Source organism: Taeniopygia guttata, chromosome 4 (genome assembly GCF_048771995.1).
Source record: "Taeniopygia guttata chromosome 4, bTaeGut7.mat, whole genome shotgun sequence".
In the NCBI taxonomy this organism is placed as follows: Eukaryota; Metazoa; Chordata; class Aves; order Passeriformes; family Estrildidae; genus Taeniopygia; species Taeniopygia guttata.
The window spans coordinates 56,532,765-56,558,995 of NC_133028.1; the positions used below are offsets into that span (position 1 = coordinate 56,532,765).

At 40.0% G+C, this 26,231-nt stretch overlaps 1 protein-coding gene across 4 annotated transcripts; it reads left to right on the top strand.

Moving 5' to 3' along the window:
• Positions 1–708: 708 nt before the first annotated feature.
• PRKG2 (protein kinase cGMP-dependent 2) lies at positions 709–26,229 on the top strand. 4 transcript variants are annotated; one of them, XM_030271783.4, is made up of 19 exons: positions 721–1,854; positions 4,167–4,673; positions 7,340–7,506; positions 9,080–9,193; positions 11,890–11,995; positions 13,205–13,268; positions 13,892–13,969; positions 14,983–15,077; positions 15,844–15,912; positions 16,637–16,735; positions 17,658–17,808; positions 19,099–19,235; positions 19,396–19,485; positions 19,647–19,788; positions 20,582–20,745; positions 21,443–21,565; positions 22,476–22,538; positions 23,394–23,460; positions 24,318–26,229. In XM_030271783.4, the coding sequence occupies exons 2-19, from the start codon at positions 4,180–4,182 to the stop codon at positions 24,411–24,413; spliced, it is 2,319 nt and encodes a 772-aa protein (XP_030127643.3). In that variant the 5' UTR covers positions 721–1,854; positions 4,167–4,179; the 3' UTR covers positions 24,414–26,229. The 4 variants fall into 4 exon arrangements, with proteins under 4 accessions (XP_072784734.1, XP_072784735.1, XP_030127642.3 ...); XM_072928633.1 differs by lacking the exon at positions 21,443–21,565 and having other exon boundaries at positions 709–1,854; XM_030271782.4 differs by lacking the exon at positions 23,394–23,460 and having other exon boundaries at positions 718–1,854.
• Positions 26,230–26,231: the final 2 nt, after the last annotated feature.

Sequence of the window (26,231 nt, forward strand, 5' to 3'; positions counted from 1 at the left end):
AGCACTGTTATTTTCTAATCCCTGTTTGATTTCTACCTAAAAAAAAAAATAACACCAACAAAGCAACATTTAATACCATCAATTTTATTCTGCTACAAAACGTGAAAGCAGCAGAAAGGTACAATCTAAATCCCCATTTAGATTTTCAAGCTCCTGCTCCTCAATAATTGGTGGCAGTAAATGTCTCATCTATTTCTCTCTAAGACAACAGGACAAATGGAAAGGATTAACAACAGAGCACCCTTGTTGTGCTTCACAGGTTTACTGTTGCCCCTGCAGGTTGTAGATAGGACAGTGGTTATTATGGGATATAGGCCTTGTGTGATATGATTGCACAGATTTTTCTTTCACAATAACACCAAATAAATTGCAAGCTTTCCAAATTTTCAAGCTAGCTTGTATCAAATGAAGTTCTAATTTATCTTCACCAAAGCGCACCTAATTTTACCCAAACATACTGCTATCCTGAAACAAGTTCTGAAGGGATAAAAAGGCTCTGTAAGGTATCTGAGGAATTTTTAGAAGAGGTGTGACAGCTGGACCTGCCCACACAGGTATGAGCCCCTCCAGACAGTGCCCTCCAGCTGACCTCAGTCCTTTCAGGTCTGGAATGCTGAACTCCCAAAGGCACCTGGGAGGTGAACTCCCAGGTCTTCCCGTTACCTTTTTCACCTTACCGGCAAAGAGCAAGACCCCACAAAAAGGGAGCATCTCTGGATTCCTGGCTGCATTTCTTGTGAACTTTGCTGCAGGAGAAGAGGGTGCTGACAAAGTGCCTCAGGGAACTGGAGTCAGTTGCTGCATCCTAGAGCAGCTCACTTGCAGAGGGGTTGCTCAGAGAAGTTTTCTCATCTCATGCCTCACAGAGCACTATTACATTTCTGGTTTGAGGCATTGAGTAGTGAAATGTATGTGACCAGCATTTTTTTACATTTTTTTTCTTTTGAGGGCCAGTTCTGTTGGAATTTATGTGAGCTGTAATCATACCAGACACGGACAGAGATTGTGGAACACTGAGATCTGTTGGAACCAATGGAAGATTTATAAGTAGGCAGTCTCAAAAGGAGAGGGTAATTTTAGAGAAGAAAACTGGAGAGCCACAGGTTGGCATTAGACCAAGTCTTCTTGACAGCATCCCTAGGAGAGGTATGCATACAGCTCTTTGCCTATAGTAAAATCCTTTCATCCCTGGTTTGTCAGGCTGTTAGGGTAAACAACCCTTGGAGACAGATGTTTTGAATCGATGTAAAGATACCTGCTAGGAGAGAGCAGCCCTTGTGAAAGGCTGTACTCTACCAGGAGTCAATGTTGAACATAGGCAATGCTCCATTCTGGGGCAAGCCTGATTGAAGATATATCCTAGGACACGGGCAAGCTCCTTGCAGGCTGAGCAGCGGTGTTTGAGGGTCCGTGCGAGAGAAAAGGGCTGCAGGATCCCTGCAGCTGCGCGCCCGGCAGCCGCGCCAAGACCCACGCACGGAGCAGCAGAAAGCAAACAGGAGAGACACCTGGCGACCCGAGCTGGACCCGCGTTTACCTCTCTGTCAGCTGGGCTGCGTTGAGGAGCGCGGCTCCTCCCTGCCCACCTGGGACGGGGCTGCCGAGCCGGACCGGGCAGCGGCGGCTCCCCACGCCAGCACCTCCCGGCGGCCCTCAGCCCCCGCAGCCCCCGCGCCGCCGGGGGAGGGACCGAGGGCGGGACGGGCCCGCTCCACCGCCCCCGCTCCCGCCCCGCCGCATCCCCCCCGGCCGTCCGGCACGGGCAGCGGCTCCGTGCCCAGCCCGGCTCCTCGGGGAGCAGCGCTCCGTCCCCGCCGCCAGCCCGCCCTGGCCCCGGGCCAGCCGGGCACGCAGGTGAGGGCAGCCCGCGGCCCCGGGCGGGCGGGGGCCGGGGGAGGCCGGGGCCGGGGCAGCTGCGGCCTCTCGGGCGGTACCGGGCTCCGGCGGGGCGGCGGGGCTGGCCCGGCAGCGCCCGCACCCCGCGGGCCTGCGGCGTACCCGGGCTCGGCTGGCGCCGGACCCCGGGAGCATCCCCTGAGCATCCCCGGAGCACCCCCCGACCATCCCCCGAGCATCCCGCGGCAGGCGCGGACACCTCCGTCTGTCCGGGGTGGGTTTTGGGTCTGTCCGGTGCCTGTCCCCGTCTGTCCAGTGACCTCGAAGGAGCGTGTGAGGTGCCCTGTAGGCAAACATACAGCAATGAATGCCCTGTTGTGCCTTTTGTCTCTTGAGCTGTGGGTAAAGCTGGTGAGGAGCAAGGCTTTTAAGTTTTCTGCTAGAATTGGGTACCATAATGCTGAATTGCCAAAATCACCTGTCAGTCTTTTATTGATTCCTGCCACGTACATGAGTTTTCTACACAAGTGGCCAGTTAAAGGCACGATGTGGAAACAGAGATCTGTCAGATTTGATTGGTGTTCCGTTGTTCACTGACAATTAACTGTGCATATACAATGGGAAGACAGAAGCTGCTAACATTGTCACTCCAGTGAGGTTTATAGATTATGAACCTCAAATATCACGCAGTAAACCTGTTCTGTTTCTGGGTACAATCCAAAGGGGTTTTCTGTGCCTTGGGGCAGTCTCCCTGCCATACATAATTTTAAAGTGTATGGGATATCTTTTATTTGAAATGCAGTGACTGCCACTGCATTTAGTAGCAGGGACTGCTACAGTGTGATGATGTGTTTCCCATAATCTCTCTATATTGTAACTTTTAGTTTATGTTGATTGTTGTTTGGAGTTGTTTTTAAATATGGTTGCATGCTGAGCTGAGATCTTTGGTTAAGCCGTGTGCAGTGACACACAGATCCTTCTTCAGAGTTATTTGGTTTGGTACCCTGATGTGAAATTTGTTTAAATTCTCCTCTACAGTACAGATTTGCCTTCTTTTCTGATGTGTTGAGATGTCCCTGTTAACAGGCTGAAGAACCAGCTGTCAAAATGCATCTGTAAAATTAGCACAAATGAAAAATATTATTCAAAGTCACAATAAGCAAGACAGAGCTGAGAAGAAAGACTATGTTAAAGAAAACTAGATTTGGAATGCGAGGTACTTTGTCAGGTCTTTCAGTTCTGACCCATTGAAGGCTGTAAACCAGAACAGAGCTGTGCATCTCTTAAAAGTATGGTTATACTAACAAGTAAAAGCAAATTGTTGGAGCTTGTCTGATCAACGTACCCTATCAGGGCCATGTTCTTATCCAGTTCAAATAAAATGGTGAAGGAAATGATCTTTATCCACATCACTTAGGGTTCAGCCTGAAAAAGGGGTCCTTCATCCATGGGGCAGATGAACAGCTACTTTGGGCCTGCTGATGCCTGACCACAACATCAGCATCATCCTTTGCTCCTCCTGAAATGATCCAATGAAACATGACAATGATTGTGTCCAAGGAAGAAGGTGGGTCACTTCACTGCAAATCTACTGAAGGCTGCTGGTTTGCAACAAGTGCTTTTGTAGCCATAGGTGTGTTCTGACAGGAGCCCAGGACCATTTTTTTTCCTGGTCACTTTTCATTAATAGCCAATGGAAAGGGGTCATTCCCCATAAAAAGATAATTGTTCCTTGACAGCCATAGCAGCTGTTACAGCAATTGCACTAACAAATATGAGCCATTTTTAGATGAGTCAGTGAGATGCAGAAATGATACCAGCTGCCTGTGTGTTAACACATACACTTACTAATCACATAACATTTATGCCAGGCAGGTATGTACCCAATGGTCAAACTGGTCTGTCTATTAAATTAAATTAGTCTACACAATAATTATTCCTCAATGGGGAAGTGGCCCAGCTTTTATTTTTTGCTTCTAACAATTTTCTTGCTTTAGCAGTCAAGCACAATCTTTTCTCCTTCATACTGTTTGTTTTGCCTTTGTTAGGCTGAAAGGAGCTTACACATCTCTTCAACTCACAAAATGAAGTAGTAGCCAAGAAATCTTTTGCTTTGTTTCTACCACCCCTCTCTGTCCCTTCTCCTTGTCCTTTTCTCTGCTGACTTGCAGGACTGGAGAGGATGAAAGCAATCAGCTATGTTTACTACAGTTGCATATGGCAAATTCAGCTGCCAGCTAATTGCTAAATTCACTGCTCAATATTCTATGACTTAATTTTATTTTTCCTTCAGGAATGAAATAAAACTGCATATTTATTTTCCCACCTAGGTCTCTGGACAATATGGGGAACAGACTAGTGAAACCTAAGCACCTGAGGCAGCCGAATAGGCACATGGCAAACCTTGCTATTGGCTGTGCTGCCAGCCACAAGTTTCTGATGGACCCATGCTTAGGCATCAACGTGATCAATGGGCAAGCTGATGTCCTCTGCAGCAAGGTACTTGAACTGGAAAAGGAGCTGAAGAGAAAAGATCAGCAGTTGCAGGAGAGTCAACACCATGTTGCTGAGCTTCAGGAACAGCTGGCTATGCAGACTAAGGTCATAGCAGAACTCAGCAATGAGCTTCAGAGCAAGTGCATACAGTTGAACAAGCTGCAGGATGTTATTAGCACTCAAGGAGAGCACTCTCTTCAGCCTTCTCCATTTAAAGTTTCTGCTGACAGGAGGAGAGGAGCCAAGGAAGGCGTATCTGCAGAGCCAACAACAGCACTGTGCGATTTGAGCAGGCAAACTATGTTTTCCCTTGAAAAAGCAACAGTCCAAAAGGATTCCAGGTGAGCTCGTTTCAGAGGGCTTCTATGTTTGTCATAATTATATCCATGATAAGTCAGGATTAAAGTATTCATCTTTTTCATGTAGCCTTTGCAGCTGTGATAGATTCTGGTTGAGTTCGTGTGTTGTTTTAACCAAGAATCATCTGTGTCCCACAGACTTCTGATGAACAGTGGTGGGCAACCTCTGTATTTCGGATGAGAATCTTAGTTTTTTGGGGATTTATCTTTATTGTCAGCCTCCATCTTCCCTCCAGCTTCTGACAATCATGGTGAAAGAACTGAATCTTACATGTTCCTTTTTGAATCCAATTACACTTTCTAGACTCTGACAGACCAGAAATCTCTGCAGTCAGAGCTAACCATGCAGACAGAGATATCAGACTGGCATCCTTAAGCATAACTTAGACCCTCTTTCACCTTGCAGTGTAGACATAACCTGAGAGTCTGTTTAGCATGGTGGTAGCCAGACTCTACCTGGACTTCAGCCAGTGACCTAAGTGCCTTCAGATTTGTGAGGAGCTTTATTATTCATGGCATATCTGAGTCTTTTCCATAGAAGACCTGAGAGTTATGAGGCATGTTTCCTCATCCATCATGTCCAGCACTGCACCTTAGAGTGTGCCTCATGAATCAGAGAGGATGCCTGAGTCACCACAAAGAGCTGAGAACTTCAGCTAGCAGTGTTTTTCCAGAGTAAGGGAATTGTATTAATATTTTATCACAAGTCTTAAATCATAGTTTTAAGAGTGTTGTGTTTGTAACCCGCTTTCTCCTTATTACAATCCTTGTACTGCAGTCCACCACATGGTTTTCTAGGGTGCCTTCAGAGACAAAATTGTAAGAGCAGTGAGGAGAAAAGCCAGGAGAAGAGCCAGTGGATTAGCAAAGTGCAGCAGCCAGAACCAAAGCACGTATTGCAGCTTAAGCAATCCAAATGTAATGCACATCACTTTTTGGTGTTGTAGTCAAAGTATTATTTGATCTTCCAAATATTTTGGGAGCAAACATATGCCAAAAAAAAGCACCACAAACCTGTACTGCTGTGCACAGCTATGTCTGTAAACTGGACAAACCTGTGATACACATGCATTCATGTAAGACCCCATCAGCTTGCTATTGAGACAGCCAAATGATGAAAGGCATAAACATTTGGTTTCCTTACCTGGTCTGTAAATACTGTAGCAGGTCAAGTTCAGGCAGTTCAGACATGTAAGAACAAAGCGTAATCTTCACTGTCTGCAGAATTCTGTGTGCTGTAATTAGAAAATACTGAACCATTAGCCTGACAGTGTCTGTAGGGGTGTTTGGAGTTGCTGCTACCAGTAGCTGCCTCCCCTGTACAGAGAAAGGACTTAATGCAGCCCTACTGCTGTGTAAGGTAACTTTACAGTGCTCCTTGTGAAAGGAGCTGCCTCAGAAGGACGAGGAGCTCCATGCTTCTTGAATTTGCATTGATTCCAGAGTGTCACCAGTCCCTTTTAGAAATATTTGTAAAAGCATTGGCACAATTTGATACTATTCGTATGGCAGGGGTTTGAGTGCCATACTTTTGTTTGGAGTATCTCAGCATGGATGATTTTAATGAAAGTTTTAGAAGCATAGTCTCCTCTTCTATGGTTCTGGAAGCTTTTGTGCTCATTTTACATATTGGGTTATATGCAATTACTGTATTTTATTGCAGTATTGTACACATGATGCAGGCCAGGATGAATCAAATTAGCAAGGTTGGTTTTAGATGAAAACTAAGTTAGAGCTTATATTCCAATAACCCTGTTGCTTTCAGCAGAAGGTAAGTTATGATTCCTATTTCTAAACACAGTTCTCACCATAGCTACTTGGTTTTATTTTCCTGCATCATCTCATCACCTTTACTTATTTTCAGTCATTACATGACTAGTAACAATGTAAATGTGTTTACGTGCCCTAGGTTTGTTAATTCTTGGATTGTCCTCAGAAGATTTTTCCCACATAACTGAGTTTTGATGACAACCTCCCATTGTTTTATGAATACAAACAAGAGGAGGCCTTAAATGCCTCAGAAATCTGTCAGGGTTTTGACTTTGTCAACATTAGGAGCACGGCGACTGAAGGCAGAATTTATCTTTCACTTCAACAGTAAAAGTAAACTATCAGCAGGGCCTAAAAGCCCCATCAGTGCAGAAGTTGTTTAATTGCCTTCATTTCTGGTGAGGATTTAAGGCACTGCTTTATAGGATGCCCTTGAGCCAGAACATACTGAAATCAATCAGAACCCATAGATTGCCAGAATGTATGTATGGCCTGCTTTGTTTCATCTGGTTAGCCCTCTTCTATGTTTTCTCCTTCTTAAAATCCAGCCACTGGGCTCTGCCAACAGCAGCTCAAATACAGAGAGTTCTTGTCTTTACCACCCATTTATATGCATTTACTGCAATGCGAAATGATGCAGAGGCTGTCTCAGGGAGCAGTGAGAACAAGATTGTTCAATGAGATTGTTCTACCAGGTGACTACAGTACAGACCATCCCCTCACTAACCAGGCTACCATCCCACAAGGTCTAAACAAGGTAGGCAGAGCAGCGTGTTAGAAATGAGAGGAATCGTCTTGAGAAGAATGAATGCTTGGTGATTCACAAACCCCAATCATGCTGAGCATTTTAAACTTTGTGGTTTTTCATTTGCAACCAGTGAGAAGAAGCTTATCACAGATGCCCTGAATAGAAACCAGTTCCTGAAGAGACTGGAGCCTCACCAGACACGAGACATGGTGGAATGTATGTATGAGAGGACGTTCCAGCAAGGAAGCTATGTCATCAGACAGGGAGAACCGGGAAATCACATTTTTGTGCTCAAAGGTGGATATTGCTTACTTGTACAGCACACAAGTGCAAGAAACAGGAAAGGGGTTTGGAAGATTTTGCAGGAAATCACAGTAAGGGTGTTTGTGCTCCCAAGTAATTTGTCCCTGTGGAGGGCAGTGCAAGTTTTACCTATGACTTTTATGAAAGTGTGAGAGCAATAAAAAAGCACCTTAGAAACATGATTTAATATTTTTTCATTACCTTTTTCATTTCTGAAAGCCCAGAGGGCAGCAGTTCCTTTCAGTTGTAGGTGTAGCCAACCCTTCCTTCTCCAGAGGAAGAACAGGTATTATTTAAAATACAGAAAACTGCTCAATGGTGAAGCCACTCCTGAAATGAACTTACTTTTCAACATTCATAAGATACCAGTTTTCTGTGTATGGGAAATTTAAAGATGAGTTCTGCATTCATTGTTCTCAAAGCTGAGAGGTTGCTTTTTTTTTTTTTTTTTTTTTTTTAAAAGTCCTGCTTGGCTTTTTCTGGTGAAAAAAAAAAAAAAGCTTTAGGATAAGAAGGCTTTCCTAAAATAAGGCAAACAAATCTGAAATAATTTGTGCTGACTGCTACTGTGCCTCAAATTGCTGATCAGCTGTAGTTTAACACCTGGAATTTGGTCCTATCAGCATTAAGGTCTTTCATCATTTCACCATTAAAAAAAAAAGGGGGATTAATTTGCATATTTCATCAACTAGGGACCACTAAAAGTTCCAGAGGCTCATATGAATTAGAGCTCACACTGTTGAGGTGAGAATATTTAAACAGGAGCAAACTGGTATATGTTGGAAAGCACATTTTCTGGCTTCATATGGATGGGTTAGTTGGGAAAAAATGATGGTAACTGTGTTAGGAAAACAGAAATATTACAGGGAAAAAGAGGAGGCAGGATTTGTGATGGTGTGGTCATATTCTTGCAAGACAAAATTATAATATTGTGAAAACAGATGAAATATCAGAAAGGAGATGTGCACCTGGAACTTTTCCTGGCACATTAGAACCTTTCTTGAGAAGATGGTGTGGGCCTTGGAGAGGAGAGAGCAGAACTTTCATAACACATTTAAGGGAAGGTTTTTTGGGGCTATAAACTGTGAAGTTCAGACTTTCTTTGACTTTTGCTAGTAAAGCTCAAGAACAACTTCTTGAATGAAGATTTAACGTGCATTTAATTTTCTGCCCTCTCCATTGCACTGTGTATATATATATATACTCATATATCTGTATGAAGTGATAAACAATGAGTAATTTCTTCTGTGATCACTATTTTAAGGCTTCTTTCTTTACACCATACTGGAGTATCTGAACCACAAGTGAGTGGTTTGTTATAGGAAAGCTTTATCCATCAGGATTTACAATGGCCCTCCTTTCCAGAGTACATCTGTAGATTAGCAGTAAATTAAAAAAAAAACATTTTTACTGGTTTGTACATGTGTTTCAAAGCACTTTTTGCACTGTTGCTCCCATTCCTGTGTTCCAGGGTGTGGCAAAGTCAGAAATATATTGATTTGTTTTCCATTTACTCTGTGCAGCTGAGCACAAGTTTAATAGCTATTATCTTGATGATTTTTGACAGAGGGCAGTCTGGAAGTCTTTCAGCAGAATAAGCTACTCTCCTCAATACCTGTGTGGACAGCGTTCGGTGAACTGGCCATTTTATACAACTGCACACGGACAGCTTCTGTGAAAGGTACCTGAGGTTAAATACAGCAACCTTGCTCAAAATGAAAACTCTGGATTTTTTGTGAGATCCCTGTTATAGCCAGATTTTCTTTGAAATTTCCATTTAATAGATGTTTACATGTCTTGGTTATCTACAGTAAACTCATATTTCTTCCCTGAGTTCTTTCTTTTTGATAACTCAAATAATACTATGCCATGAATGTCATTCCATCTTTGGCATAACCCTTGATAAACAATTAGGCACCTCCAAATTGTGCTGGTTAGCCTGATCTGCAGCATGCTAACAACTAGGACAGGATTGTGTTTTAATTTTGGATGATTTAGTAGAGGTGGTCCCTGGCTCTTATGTTCTTTTGTCAAATGCAGTGCTGAAGATGAAATTTCAGTGAGTTTGAAAGCATATGAGAACCATAGTGGTTTTAGTAGAGTGGGTACAATTCTAATTCGATTTAAAATATGCAGGAATTAGTTGCTTTTGCACTTCTTTTAGTTCTGTGTCATTGTTATGTTGCTGAGTCTTGCCTAGATCCATTTGGGGACTGTCCAGGATGAAGCTGTTAACTATTGCTCTGATACAAATATTCCTCTTCCTGCATAAGACTGGGTGTTCATCCATTAAATACCCCCTGATTCCCTTTCTAACCTGCCATAATTGCTCTGTGACAAACAAGTGACTAAATATGGCTAAGTTCATCATTTTTCCTCTCTCCACCGTTTCATAAATAAGACTTTTGTTTGAGGACTGATTTCTGTTCTTGTCTAAATCTGCAGGGACTTTGTGCCACCAGTAAGTATGAAGAGTTCATGTTGACTTAAAAAGGAACAAATGGAATAAAACAAGTTGTTTGCTGTAAAAGCTTTTGGTCTTTCTTCCTGCACCCAGTTTAGGCTGGCTTTGCAGATGGAAGTTATTACATGTAATCTGTTTTTGTTGCTGCCTGATAAACAGAACAGCATCAGTTATGTGATTATTTTTCTTACTAACATGCTGTTCTAATTGAATATGTTCCCTATTTTTCTTTTTTCCTGCTGTATAGTATTAGCATTATAAAGTAGTGTTTCTGCATAATAAGACATCAAGCTGCTTTAGACCTTTGCTAGCATTAATTGGTTTTTGAGGCAGGACACAAATTGTCCAATTATGGACAAGAAAAGGTATTTGAATACTTGCAAACACTGCAGAAATCACCCCTCCCCAATAGCTTTCCTGTGATCCTTGTGGAGGAAGAGCAGTACAATGTCATAGCTGAATAATGAACACACATGTGAAATCTTTCCTGATGCTGGATCTCCTGACATCCTTTTCCTGCAGCCTTTGAAAACTCACAAGTGAAGGATTTCATCCAAACAGCATTTCAGTGACAGCTGCTGCTCAGCAGCATCTTCACAGGCAATAGCTGTGTATGAAATTGGCTATGTGATTTACCCCTACGTTTCTGAATTTCTCTCTTTTTTTAATCTCATCTTTGAGATTGCAGGCATTTTTCTAACTCTATAACTGCTTCATTTAGTTAAGGGGCAAGATACAGGAAATACATTTGCAATAGGCTGGATACTTGACATGTTTTCTTCATGCAAAATAAACTGAAAGATGTTATCTAGGAGAGAAATAAAACCAAAGCAACTTTATTTTGTTTTGTTCTCCCATCCAGCATCCAAAAATATTTTTTATCTATTTTGATAAATGGCAGAGCATATACGTGTATTGTATACAATGAGAAATGACTGTGCTTCCTTTGAAACGTGGCATTTTTTGTTCCCTGAAAAAAATTATTCTATGTTGATGATAAATAGAGGAAATCAATTGCCCCAAATTTTTCTGTAAATTTTATCTCACAGAAAGCACAGTTTTGCTCTTTCTTAGGACAGAAGGAAAATTGCTGAATATGGTGCAGCATCTTTAAAAAGAAGAGATTAAATTTAATAGCATCAAGTTTGGCTTAAAAAAATAAGCACTGTTCTGTTGTGTCGATGATTGCACTCAGAGGGTGCTTAGTGGTTTGCATCTTTGATGCTGAATCCTGTGCCCGATTACTGTATTGATAGTTTGATTATCTTTTGAAAATGAGTAATTAATATTAATACCTTAATATTTTGGTTACCCTTTATTCCTTTATAGAATGGATAGTTTCAAGGAAAAGTGTGTGAGGATCACAGGATTAAATGAAATGAAATGTATTTCTCGATCCCTATTATTTGTATCTTAGTGCAAATTTGTATCGTATATGCAAATCTGAATTTGCATATAATCTGAATTAGAGTTTGATCCAAGGCACAGTATTTCATGACATAGGTTTGGGAAAACCAATCCCGTTCTTATTTCTTTCAAATCAGCTTCTTTGCATTTTACAGCTTTTGACTGCAGTAGCTGTCTGTGATTAGGATAGATTTTCCCAAGTGTTCAGTCCGGTCATTTTCAAGGTTGCTCAGCCTATGGAATTGCATGGAAAGCCTTCCCTTGAGGAACCATTTGGAAATCTATTCTTTACTCTAGTAAGCATTGTTTAAGTGGGGATTGAATTATTTTTAAAGTCTGATTACAGTAGGTGCTGGATATTTTAAAATTCAGCCTGGGGCCTTGTGAAATAGCTAGTCCGTCTTCTGCCAAGAGCTGATGCTGTAATATCATCCATCAAATAATTTGAAAATATTGCTGATTTTGTTGTTTTGTTTTTTTGGTTTTTTTTTTTTTTTTTCTCAAAGCAATCACTAATGTTAAAACATGGGCACTGGACAGAGAAGTGTTTCAAAATATCATGAGAGTGACAGCACAAACCAGACAAGAGCAGTACAGAAAGTTCCTTAGAAGGTAAATATGATGAATTTCTGTTTCTGATACTGCTTTGTGCTACTTACTAAGGTACAAAATAATACTGTGCCTGTCTTGTAAACAGAGAGAAAAAGGGGCTCTTCATGAAAATATGGCCTCAAAAGCCTGAATATTTGTCTTTTTTTTTTTTTCTTTTAAGATTTATAAGAGCATTTTTCCACTTTAATTATTTTTCTCCTACATCACACTAGAAAACTTCAATAGGTGCTTGAATGCCTTTAAGTAGTATAAATGCATGGGTCTAGAATTTAGAAAAATATAATAAATAAAGTTTGGTAAATCCTCCAATGAGTAGTTTGTTTGCTGCTGGAATAGATTAAGGAATATCCATTATCCTTTGGAGATTTGAATATGAGATCTGCATGTCTCTCAACTTATGAACTAATTCCAACATAAATTACCAGGAAATCTGCAGAGTAAAATAATTCTCTCCTGTATTCTGCAGGGAATACTGAGAGTGGTGCCATGCTTCTCCTTAGGAAGATGGGGAAATTAGAGGTTCCAAACCATAATTAGCTGATGCAATATTCTATCTTTTTAACACAGAATGACCATTCTGTTATGCCTTTAAATCAAGATGCAAAGCCTGGCCATGCATAGAATGTCTTGTGTATTTTTACACTCCTCCTCACCTTTGATTTCTATACACACTGCTGATCCTAAATAGATAGAAATTTCTATAATTTCCTAACTTTCACAAGTCTAAGTGATCAGGGTAAAAGGTTTTTTCATTCTTACCAGCAAGTTCACAGAGTTTTTACTGATTTAGATTATCTATCAATAGCTGCCCAAAGAGTACTGAAGTTTTTACCTTTGATTTTGCAGTTTCTGCAATGCACTTGAAAATATCTTCTTGAATTGCTATAATGTCTTTGGTTTGTAATTGTTGGATTCTTTTGAAATCAATCCTTATGCCCACTAAAGTCCTTCCTCTCCTGAAGCACAAAGTTGATTTACAAACTGACCAATGTTTGCCAAATTTCTAAATCGTTTAAGTTTTGTTTATCTAAAAACCAGGATGAGAATGCTTGAACCTTCTAAATTAAGATTTAATTGTATACTGTGTCCACCACTAGTTTAACTAGTTATAAAATTAGACTGTAAAAATTGCATGGATGAGAAGAGGTAAAAAATTGTTAATGATAACTACTTTGGGCTGTGGGGCTTTTTTTGTTTGTTTTCTGGAAGTGTGTCCCTGCTGAAAAACTTACCTGAAGATAAATTAACCAAGATTATGGACTGCCTGGAAGTGGTAAGATATTGTTAAGTTTTTCTAAATAGTATTCAGTATACTTCCAAAATAACAAAGAAAAAATAAAAAACAACCAAGCTTTTTTAACATGAGAGTGGTTTTGGAATGATCAGAGTTGAATTCCAGATTGGCAGAAAATAATAACATTTAGTGACATAGAAGTAAGTTATATTTTTGGCATCAAAGGAGTCAAGCAAGTAGTTAAGAGGATTTGTAATCGATCCTTTATTAAGATTAAGTACGAAGTTGCTCTCCAGGACTCTTTTGGTAATCAAATTTACCTCTTTGTGATGTGGATATGTAATACTTTTATATCCCTTGGACCACATACACTGCAAAATGTAAGGGAGGAAGGCATTAGGTCCCCAGCACATGAATCCAGCCAAATGTCTGTGTGCCTTAGGGCTGCATTTGCCAGCAGCCTTTGAAGGTAAAGGCTTGATATATAACCAGAGCTGGGATTTTTTTCCAAGGACAGTGGTAACCCTTTATTCTTTTCACATGGAGGCATGAAGTATATAGAAAGTTAAAGATCAGTGAAACATCCACATGTGTTAAGAACTCTGCATAGTAACCTTGAAAGCTTTATTGGACAATATTTTCTCTCACTTGCCTCCCACCAGGAGTATTATGACAAGGGAGATTACGTTATTCGGGAAGGAGAAGAAGGAAACACCTTCTTTATAATAGCAAAAGGAAAGGTAAGGTAAAATGAACCTAAAAATAACATGTACAAACATGTACAAAACCTAAAATAACATGTAAAAACACTTGTATCTCAAAAGCTACCTTAAGGGGTGTGGTCTTCAGTAAAAATCTTGCAGAGTGTTTCTGCACATGCTACGAAATTCACAAAATCATGATAAAAGCCTGAAGCAGCATTGCAGAGGTTCAGGGGGCCTAATTTTTCATTCACAGTGAACTCATGTTATACTATTCCAATTAAATACATTAAACAATGTAATTAAATTGTGTACTGAAGCATCTTGACTCTGTGGCACAGATGTAAAGCAAATTTTTTCGTAAATGACATTTGACCCCACGTCTTCTACCAGATGGTGCAATATCTGATGGGCAAAACGTAGACTTGTGAAACGTCTAAGTAATGGAGTCCCAGGCTTAATGCAGAATGGCCTTTGAGGTGTCTCAGAATCCTTTCATTTGTTAGTCCCAGAGGAGCAAGGCAGCAGCCTTTATCCCTCAGCTGATACCTTGGAGGCTAACACAGGACACTAAAGAATTAAATCAGGAGAATTTTCCTCAATAACTTCCAGTTTCCAAAACATCTCTGTGTCTGTACATATCCTAGTTTGTTTTTTGCTAACATGGGCATCAGCAGAATGTGCTTCTGTGGAAGCAGAGGGGAAATGTTAGTTAATGCTTCTGGAGTGCTGCCTATTTTGCTGTGGTAACTGAAGTATTTTTCAGTCTTTCATTAAAATGTGACTTATCCTGCTCTGTTTCAAAAAGAATGAGGAGAAAATGTTGAGAGGGTGCCAATAATGAATATATTCCTTCTTCTCAGCAAAAATCAGAGAGGGGTCAGGGAATGTTTGTGTGTAATTTTTGAGAGGAGGGGTAACAATATATATCTGTAACTCTTTCTGCAGCATTACTGAGTTTAAGACATTTCTCAAATACACAGAAAAAAAAAGAAAATTATGCAATACTTTGGAACTTTTCCTTACAAAAGTTTTGCTCCTGTACTTTGCAGGTGATAGTTACCCAGAGTACTACAGACCACTCGCAGCCTCAGGTGATTAAAAATCTACACAAAGGAGATTACTTTGGAGAAAAGGCTCTCATTAGGTTAGTTCACACTGTCTGATTCATTATAGGTAGGATTTCAATTGTCCCATCACTGTGTGTCAGAGTCTACAACTCATGGCTGTTTTGAATACAATATTTTTTTGATTGTGAAGTCAGTAGATGAAGGTAGTGACCAAATTTGTATTAATGACTTGTGGGGTTGCAGAGAGAGCTTGAAAGTTTACACTGGCATCTACTTTCGGTTTTCCCTGCAGAAGTCAAATTCTGGCTCTCTGCATTGTGGCTTAATAATTGTTAATACTTCAGTAAAAACTGTGGTGAGAACTTGTGCCAGGTTGTAATTGCCAGAATGGATAAGGTCCATTGTGACTGGAATGAGCTCCCATTTCCATTGTCTTTGGCAGTAAGAAACAGAGAGAAGGAGTCACACAGTACATATTTACATGTAGAGAGTAGAGAATCGCTTGGATTTGGGAACATTTTATATCCAAGGATCACTTCAGAAATAAGTAGTAAATCCCAATTTAGTGATAATTACATCTCACCTAATTTCTTGGAAGGTTGCTAAAGGATGTTGTGATCCAAACCCTATTGAAACTGGAAAAAAATACTGTGCTAGACCATAATAATGACTAGTAAAAGGCTAAATTTTGTATTTGATTCAGCAGCATTAATCCAGGTACAGGCAGCAGAGCCCTTTGAGGAGTTTCACCTAGAGCAGCTGTGACCTTCCATGAGTGCAGTGTGAGGTACTTTGAGGATTTTGACATGCTTCTGAATTCTCCTATTGCATTTAAATTCTCAGTGATGACACCAGATCAGCAAACGTTATTGCAGATGAGTACAACGTGGAGTGCCTTGTTATAGACAGAGAGTAAGTACATTATACTTTCATAAAAGATTTGCATCCCCTTTCAGTAGGTTAACGTGACTTTCAGTGGCTTAATGTGACTTCACTGTAGGCAAAACCACAATGTTTCCTTAAATGAATCCTGAACTAGTGGTTGTGCTTTAGGAATACTGATGAAGACAGGCTGACAGCAGGTGCTGGAGCACAGAAGCTTAAGAGTAGTTTAGAGTTACTCTTTTCTTTCTCTCCTTGTAGTAGTGATTTTTATCCTGATCTCCTGGGACAGAGGTTCCTGAGGCCTGTTCTTGTCAGTGAAGACAAATGCAAAGAGAGCATTCAGTAATTCTGCCTTCTCTGTCACGAGTCCCTGCTCTGTCTAGTAATAGGTCCACATTATCCTTTGTTTTCATCTATTTACTGACGTATTTGAAGATGCCTTTCTCCTTGTCCTTGGCCAGATTAATTCCAGGTGGGCCTCAGCCATCCTTGCTGCTTTTATATTTATCCTGACAATCTCTCTATATTGTTCCAAGCAGCCTGACCCAGCTTCCATCTCCTGTATGTTTTCCACTTAAGCCTGAGTAAGTACAGGAGTTCTTTATTTCTCCACATAGGTCTCTTGCCCTCTTTGCCAGATTTCTTGATCATTTCTTGAGCCTGGAGGAAGTGATCGTTGAGTATCTACCAACTCCTACTGGGTCATGACTTAAATGTTCAGCAGTTTATGATATTTCCTTTGTGGTTTTAGGACATTTAATCAGACTGTTGGAACTTATGAGGAGCTGCAAACTTACCTGGAAGGTTATGTGGCCAATCTGGCCCAGGCTGATGAAAAGCGACATGCAAAGTAAGTCAGATCATTTTTTTGTTACACCTATAGTTGGTAATCATAGAAAAGAGTCATAGACGCATAAGTAAAATCATGGATGGTAGTTGAAGGAGATGGACCCCTAGGAATGACAGCAGTCACTGTGATAAAATGGTCTGGCTATGTTTATGGAGCCAAACAAATTTTTTCTGATACAAAGATTACATAGAATCTCAGGGTATTGACTTCCAAACAAGAATTCATTCTATTCCTGGAAAACTGAGCACAGGAAAAAAATGATGTTTTGCTCAAATAGATTTTGCATTTTGATGGTAAGTTCTTTGGTTAAAAACCCCTAAAGGCCAACTTTAACTCCAGGTTGAGTTAAGGAATATGTATTACTGTGCTAAAGATTAAGTGCCATTTCAAAAAGAAAGAAGCAGACATAAAGAAACAGTTTATTTTTAATGTTTCAGTGTAGCACTGATGGTATTATATCTAGTCTTAGCTGTGGGCCACACTTTTACTTTATGTACCTTTGGTTTCAGTCTGAGCACTTCTGGAAGGTTAGCAAAGTGCGGTTTTCCTCTGTTTAGAAATACATCTGCATTCTTATTTCTGATAATTCTACTAGAACTGGTACACAGTCCTTCAGTTATTGCTTCTTTAGCTTGGACTGACCAAACTTTGGCAGCTGCCCACCTCAATAGGAATCTTGCCAGGGATCAGCTCTTGCTAAAATTACTGTCAATTCTACTCAGTGAATTTCAGTAGCATTTTTCTTCTTTTTTACTTCCATAGGATTCCATTAAGACTCTGTTAGGAAATAAGAAGGGTTTTCTTTTCTCCTCCTCCTTTCCCACTTCCCCTTTCTTCCTCTTCCATTTCCTCTCCCTTATATAGGATCATTAAAAGTAATGGCAAGGAAAAGCACTAACCTGTGTTAATTTTCTTAATGCAGAGGAAGATCCTTCTGTGGACAGTTGACCAAAGAGGTGTCTTTGGAGATGATAGAGCTGAAGGAGAAAGTAGCCCAGTTCCCTCCTTCCCCATTCCAGAATTTAGAAGTTGTCACGACCCTGGGTGTTGGTGGGTTCGGAAGGGTTGAGCTTGTAAGAGAATGTTTTTAAATTATTCATGTAGATCTCAGTCTTGGAATGATTGATTTAGCCACTGAATAATGTCAAGGATTTTGGTATTCTATGTGCTTGTGCCCCTCAGGCAGAAGTAATTCTCCATAGAGCAATGCATAGTTTAAAAAAGCATTTCAGGACTTGGGTGTTTAAAGAAGTAAATCCATTCTTGTGTGCCTCCATCTCCTGTTAAAAGTACCTTCCTGGTCACTAAACACAGTCATCAGTTTGTACATGATGGAGTTTATTTGGAGTTTACATATGTGCCTGTATTATGTCCCCTTAATGGCAGGCCTTTTTCCAGGAATTGGCCTGGATCTGGAGCAATGTGAATAGCACCACATAGTCTGTGCTGGTAGAGTAGAACTGCTTCTGTATGCCTCACAGCAGCTCCAGCCAGCGTAAGCTATCTCTGAGCTGTGTTCACTGGGAAATTTCCAACAATTTGCAATGGCTCTTTTGAGTCATATTCAATAGCGTGATCAGCTGTGCTTCTGGGTTAGCAAGAGCTTCATTAGCCCAAAGCCTTAAATTCCACTCGCCTCTAGCTGAGCTGCAAACATCTGACAAAAACCAGAATGCTTTTTGTGCAGGCTGCTGAAGGTAATGGTAAATTAAAGGAGACTGTGCTTTTAGCGAAGTCAATAATCCTTTACAGTAGTTAGACCATCAAGTGTTTCGTTCTGATCCATGCGTCACAAAAAAAAAATCCACACTGGAATTCTACTGCAGCATCTGAATACTAAGCTAAAAACCAAATTCTCATCCAGCTGTAGAACACAGATATCTGCTTCCTTCATTTCCATGAGGCCCTGTTTTGACTTCCATCTTTTTATTGCATATTGGATAATATTTCAGTGTAATCAGAAATAATTTGTAAACATTCTTCCTAAACTGCCTCTCCTTTTTGTTTGTTTGTATTATGCTGGTGATTAGAAATCTTAAACTGAAATTGGGACCCACTGTGATATAAACTCATTGTAATATGTAGTATCTATCCAAGGTGCTGCTATTTGGTATATATAAAATGAACAGAGGGAATATTTCACTTTACGGGGGGGGGAGGGGCTGGGAAGCTAAAATATCTGATGCATTACTTAAAATCACACATAACAGTTCTGCAGAAAATCTGGAATTTGTCCCTTGTTACAGCCATCAATTTCAGTCCTGTGCTGTGTTGAAAAAGATGGATATCAATGTATCTACTGAGAATGATTTAGTAAAACATCCTTTCTTTGCCTCATGTGTTTTTATCCTTTTTATTCACAGGTTAAAGTTAAAAATGAGAACATGGCTTTTGCTATGAAATGTATAAAGAAGAAACATGTAGTGGACACCAAACAGCAAGAGCATATCTATTCTGAGAAGAAAATCCTTGAGCAGATATGTTCTCCATTTGTTGTAAAGTAAGTTGAGCATAAAGTTCCCTTGATTTTGTCCCCTGGCTGAACCCTGGGGCAGCACTACTAGGAATGGGGTTTGGCACACATGAGTTCTGGAGGAAAGACACTGCAAGTCTCATTTTTTCTTTTGCTTTTCCTAAATTGCTGCTGTTTGTCTCCACAGGCTGTATCGCACATTCAAGGATAATAAATATGTGTACATGCTCCTGGAGGCTTGCCTTGGAGGGGAATTATGGAGCTTGCTGAGAGACAGGTAACAGCAAACACAGCATAACCTTGCCCTTTATAGTCAGCCCGATGTGGCTACTAAGTAGGTTCACCATTCAATGAAAAAATGTTTGGTTCAGTTTGGTTAATATTCTGGTTAATAAATGAGGCGTTTTCAGAACTTGATTGTGATTATTTTTGTTCCAGAGGCAGCTTTGATGAATTCACCACAAAGTTTTGTGTTGGGTGTGTGACAGAGGCTTTTGACTATCTGCATCAAATAGGAATTATCTACAGAGACCTGAAGCCAGAAAATTTAATTTTGGATGCTGAAGGATATATAAAATTGGTAAGATGTAATCAATTGTAATGTTATCCTTTTGTGCCTGTATCCTGTTTCTTTGCAGTGGGGGATATAAATAGCATGTAATTATAGAACCAGGATCCTGGAGTGCAGTAACTCTTGTGCTTCAGCAGCAAAGAGGGAGGGCTTCTCATTACACAATGAGAAACAAAGACATTGCAAAGCCACTGCAAGCCTTGGACAAACTGGGGAATTGCAGCCTCTGAAAGCTCTTGGCACAGTATAAACAGCAAAAGAAAAAATTCTCCCAGCAGACAGTTTTATTGTAAGAACAGAAACCACACTTCCCAGGTGCAGAATTACCTCCCGGTCCAGCCTCATACAATCACAGGTTCAACATTCATTGATTCAATTTACAGTCATAGGTTCCCCTCTCTCTGTAGAACACAGAAAAGAACTCCTGCCATGCTTTACTGTGATCATGAGATGTGCAACAAGAATACCCTTCAGGGAGCTTGAAATATCCATTCTGAAGACAAAGAGAAACCCACTGCTTTCCAGGGACAGTAAATCTCATATCCTCAAGGAAATAATGGGTTATTCTCCCCAGAAGGAAACTATTCAGAAAATTACTTGTGATAATAAATGTATCTGTTTTATAACATTCAGTAATCCAGTGGAATTACCTCTCTCTCCTTCACAACTACACTGTGTGGTTGTTCTAGCTGTAAACTAGCAACTGTGGGATCTTTGCAGGAGGTGGGGAAGCAATTAAGACCTTAAGGCTTCCCAGTGCAAAACTCCTCTGCATTATGCAGTATATGTTGATTTTGATCAGGTTGATTTTGGATTTGCAAAGAAGATTGGATCAGGGCAGAAAACCTGGACATTTTGTGGAACCCCTGAGTATGTTGCCCCTGAAGTCATTCTGAGTAAAGGCCATGACTTCAGTGTGGATTTTTGGTCCCTTGGGATTCTTGTGTATGAACTCCTCACTGGCAGGTAAGTGCCTCCTACTCAAAGTTCTTACCTAGTTTGTCTGCTATTAGAAAGTTTTCCAAGGTTATTTTCAGACAGCCTTGCAAAATTATACTTCTTTATGCATGTCTTACCTTCCATCATTTCAGAAATGTCACAGACCAAGTGGGTTACATATTCTCAGTTCTGGCTTATCCAGGCACTAGCTGTAATTGGCAGGTGTAGGGCTCCTGTAGCTGCTGCTGATGTTTCCTATGAGGAACAAGTGACAACAGACTGTTCTCTTCCCCATTAGTGGGTGATGGGGTGCAGCGGGGTGGGTGAGCTGGAAGTAGGGCTCTCTCTTTAGCTCCCTGCACAGTCCATGACAACTCTTTGGGAATGCTCAGTGGCAATACAAAGTGGAAGCTTCTCTGAGTTAGTTAGCCTTTAAAAAGCGAGGTATTGGCTTTGGTTTTCAGTATCATAATGCTTTACTAACACAGCTGGGCTACAAAGGGACACATGCTCATGCATTCTACCTGGTACCTGCAGAAAGCTTCTCAGCTTCAAGCCTTTCTATTGTCTTAGACAGGCTGAAAGGGTGAGGGTTGGAAAAGTAGGAAGGTGGGGGTTTTATTCCGTATTTCTTTCTATTTTCTCAAATATTTGCTTAGATAAGTACTGGCCACATCTGCTCTTGCCAGATGTTCCATTTATCAGTGTTGCTTTCCTTTTCAAGCCCACCATTCTCTGGGGCTGATCAAATGATGACATACAATTTGATCCTCAAAGGTATTGAAAAGCTGGATTTTCCTAAAGTAATAACAAGGCGACCTGAGGATTTGATCCGCAGACTCTGCAGGTAGGAGGAGCAGTCTGGGGCAAAGCCTGAGTGTAGAGAGATTCAGACTAAGCATTGAATTCCTGACAACCTCATTCGGAATTGTTATGCATGGCGTGGTCTATTCTGATTGAATTCAGTATGCATTGCATGCCCCTGAATGTGTCACATCTCTGAGTCTGCAGAGGCAGCACTTGCTCTGGGCTTTCTCTGTAGCTGGGAGTTTTTTTTTCTGAAACATATCTTTGGGAAAATTTATTAAGTGGGGGCTGAGGAAAGAGCTAAGGAATTTGATTTTCAAATCAAGCACATTGTTAAAAAAAAAAAAATCTTCCAAAATTACTTAGGCATATAGATTCTACAGAAAACATAGGGCACTTAAAGACCGGCTTAAATCCTTTAGAAAATGTGCAGAAGGTGGTATTTCAAAAGGACCAGCCTAACCTAGTGGCCTGCACAACCTCTGGCTGGTAACTCTGACTTTGGATTCCCAGCTCCTGTGGGATTTCATCCATGACACTGGGAACAGTATTCAACATTCTTGTGTACCACAATTGGAAGGATCTATGTGGCTGTAAATTTTGATCTGCCTCCTTTTTGTAACCCAGACCTGCTGGTCAGGATAAAAAAGAAAAAGGATGTGCAGATAAAACTCAGATAGCTGATTTCCCTGTGCTGCTTCTCACAGCTGAGTGACACTGTTTTGGCTTTCTAGAAGGTTTCTCCATCCTCAGACAAAAAGGAGCAGTGAGCAGCACCTCATTTTATCTCCTCATGAGGCTACATGTTTTATGCAAGCTGCATCCCTGTGTAACCATTAAATGCAAGCAGTTAGGACCTATAAATGGTCTTTTAAAAATAGGACTATTTTATATATTCTTATCCTTTTATCTTTTTTTTTTTTTTTTTTTTTTTTTTTTTTTTTTTTGAGGCAAAACCCTACAGAAAGATTAGGCAATTTGAGGAATGGAATAAATGACATCAAGAAGCACAGGTAAGCAAAAGAGACTTCCAAGAAGAAAATTTGGGGCTTAATTTGAAATATTTTTAATATGTTAGAACCCAGACAGGGTTCTCATAGACATCTCTGTTGCTCTTGGGTATTTTTGCAACTATAGCAAGCAACAATATGAATGTAAATCCTCAGCATGATTATCTAGAAATTTCTTTTTTTACTGGTTTTGCTGCAGGTTATTGATATAGGAGTTTAATTTAGTTCTCAGAGAAATTGATGTCAGTTCAGCATCTGCCTCTCAGACCTGACCCTTCAACATTTAATTTTTAAGAATGAGTGGTTAAGGGCTCCAGAGCAATAATTTTAGGGGTTTTGTCCTCTTTCTTGTAACAAAGAAAGTCTTTCTCATCATGAAGGTTTCTAATGCAAGTCTTTCTTCTAACTAAGAAAGACTTCTGTAAATTAACCATTTTCTGCTTTCTCTTTTTATCTGAGTTGTTTCTAAGCTCTACACTTTGTGCTTGGAGCAAGCAGTTCTTTGATTTTTCTGCTTGTCTTCCTCTTCTCATGCTGTACAAAGGGTGGCATTCCAAGGAGACACACAAGTCTTTGCATGGCTGTGTTTCTGCATGTATTAACCTGCCTGTCTGTGCACCTCCTCCATACAGAAGTGCCGAAGTTCCTGGTGGTCCTGAAGCTGCCCCTGCCTTGTATGGCAGTGATGGTGCTCGAGATTCCTCCTTCTAACTGTGTTGTTACAGGAGCTGGCATGGAAAAAGCTTCTTATAGCCCCTGTTCACGTGATTTTTCAGCTCTTTGTGGTATAATGTCAGAAAAGAACTGGTCTTTCTCTTTTGGTCTCTCCCTGTCTGTCTTTCATCTCTTTTTAATCAGGTGGTTGAGTGGTTTTAACTGGGATAGTCTGAAAGTGAGGAAATTAACATCGCCTTTAAAAAGAGAGGTATTGGCTTTGGTTTTCAGTATCATAATGCTTTACTAACACAGCTGGGCTACAAAGGAGAACTGATGGTGATAGCAAAATTTCCCAAGGACACATTTAAATTATTACAGTTCAACATTTTTTGTGAAAATTGAACAAAAGAGAGACATAACATAAAGCAATACATTACTTACAATCAGTTAAGTAATGGAAATATTATTCTGCCTGTGTACTTTGCATTATATTTTCACCGTTACTAGAACAAAATTATGTTTGGCCAGAAACTAATATTGAAAAAATATATCTCTCTTGGTAATGGGCACATTATTAAGATGCACTGTTCATATTACTGTGAAGAATACAAATTCCTGTGTTCTCCTGCTACTGAGCTCCAACACATCCTTGAATAAGCTCCCAGTTTTAAATCGTCTATTTGTTTTTGTCCTAAAATGAAAAATGACTAAGGATAAAGCATTTGAAACTCACTTTGATCTTAATTTGAAACAAAAAGTAATTCTGAGGTCTGCTTTGAGTAGCTACCCCATGAGTGTAGATTTAGTCTTAAATAGCATTCAAATTGTACAGTGTGGCCCAGTTTTTTTACTGAATTAACAGGGCTTTGAATGAAATCAAGGATTTTATATTTGGGAAGTCCTTTTGTACTAGAAGGCTAATGCCACTGTCCTGTTGTATAATGTAATTACTGGAGGTATTTCTTTTAAAGAATGAAGAATTGCATCTATTGAAAGACATAATCTTTATCATATTAGCCTTTAATTTCCATGTTGGGAGCAACAAAAATTATGCATAATCAGTAGAGAATATTTTCAAAAGATACTTTCTGAAATACCCTCTTGTTTGTGTTTTCAATGTCCTAGTTGTCTGGACCAACTGATTACAGCTACTTCGACAGCTATCCACCTGAAGTGGGAAGCCCTCCAGATGAACTTTCAGGCTGGGACAAGGACTTCTGATCATTTTTCCTTCTGGCACATTTATAGAGACTCATAGGCATCAGTTCTATCTTGTTTCTTGCTTAAAATGAGGTTACAAATTACACAGCACTCCTTGAAGAATAGAAGACAGTACAGAACCAGAACTTGTTTGGATAATCCACCAAAATCTGTGTATTTTATAGCAACGGTATGCATTCAGTCAGCAGATGTAACCTGAATTTTTTTTGATACACAGTGTCTCTATGAACATTTTCCAGATACCATTGATCGGATCTATAGTTTTGCTACTAAAAATATCACTAGCTGAAATTTTAGTATTAGCAAAGTTACCATACATCTTTTTTTTTTGGGTGGAGAGGATGGGTATTAGAAGCCAACAGTTGTGACATTTGTCAGTAGCTCAGACTATAGGCACTTATTTTTCTTTTTCTCTGCTGTGTTTCACTTTCTCCCCAAAATGTCCTTTATTGCATTGATCCGGAAATGTGTAGAAAAGAGAATTTTACTGGATTTACTGAATTTACTGAAAGAATTTACTGAAAGGTTGACTTGATTTAGCTACAGCTAAAAGGATCACTGTGTAAGCTACCTGCCTAAGTGTTGCACTAGGCTGGATATGTGAGACTGGTCAAACAAAAAGGTATATGCATAATAGAACTTGCCTAGAGAATCAGACTGTGGTGTGCATTTCCCTTACTGCTTCAAAGAGCCATGTGCCTTTCCTAAAATGTTTTGCTTTTGTGTAGTGTGAAGATAAAATAGATGGACAAAAAGCTTTTACCTTGCAGGGAAAAAAAATGCAGATGGATGTTGTGCATTCATGGCTTATTCAAGGAAAATTCTGTGTTATGAACCTCAGCTACTGTTGAAGTAGGGATGTTCCTGGGTTTCATGCTGGGTTTATGGGATGGATGCATCTGCAGCCACTGCTTGGATTTATTTCAGCTCCTGCTGAGACCAAATCCAATCTAAATTTCCAGACTCAAGCTGCTGCAGCATTACTGCATTTCACACGCTGGATGGAAAACCTCCCGGGCAACTCATGTCTGCTCGGGGTTTAGTTACCCATGGCTGCTGGATCATCTCCCTAGCTGCTGGTCATGACTTCTCCCACTGGGAAGGGGAAAATGAGGGAGGGAATGCCTCAGGGGCAATTCCATGGTTTGTTACATGATTATAATTACTTTTCACTGGTGGTTGACTATTGCTTTGATGGCAAATCAATTTAAATATTTTGCATAGCCTTCAGCCTGAATAAGGCAATAGAATATTTTCCATTGAATTTAATGAAGGTTGGATGGAGCCCTTGAAAGAAGACACTACATATTTAGCTGGTTTTGTTTCTCTGCCTGTTTGCAAATTATTATGGAAATTTGCAGCCAGCAAAGCCTGTGCAAAGTGGAATCAGAGAGGGTGGAGCAGAGGCTGTAAGCCGAGACCCTAGATGGTTGCAATTTAACTTTGTTTAGTAATACCAAAGACTAAATTTTATTTTCAGGATTTAGACAAAGCACTAGACATTATGTATTTGTGTTTCTCTGTGCATCTGTCTTTCTCTCATAAATGTTTTTATTACAGTCAAAATAATATTGTGCCAAGTTTTATAAAAAGCTTTTGCATGTATTTTTCCATTGTATTTATATGTAGTTTCCTTATATATATATATAAAATAATAATGGGGGGTATATATATGTTTTTAAGTGAAAAATTATTTGTATGATAAGTTTAGTGCAGTTAGCATTAAGTCTGTGCAGCTGTGGGACATATTTCCTTTATACAGTTAAACATACCTTGTTTGTTTGTGTGCAAATAAAGTAAGCTTATAATGTAACAAGA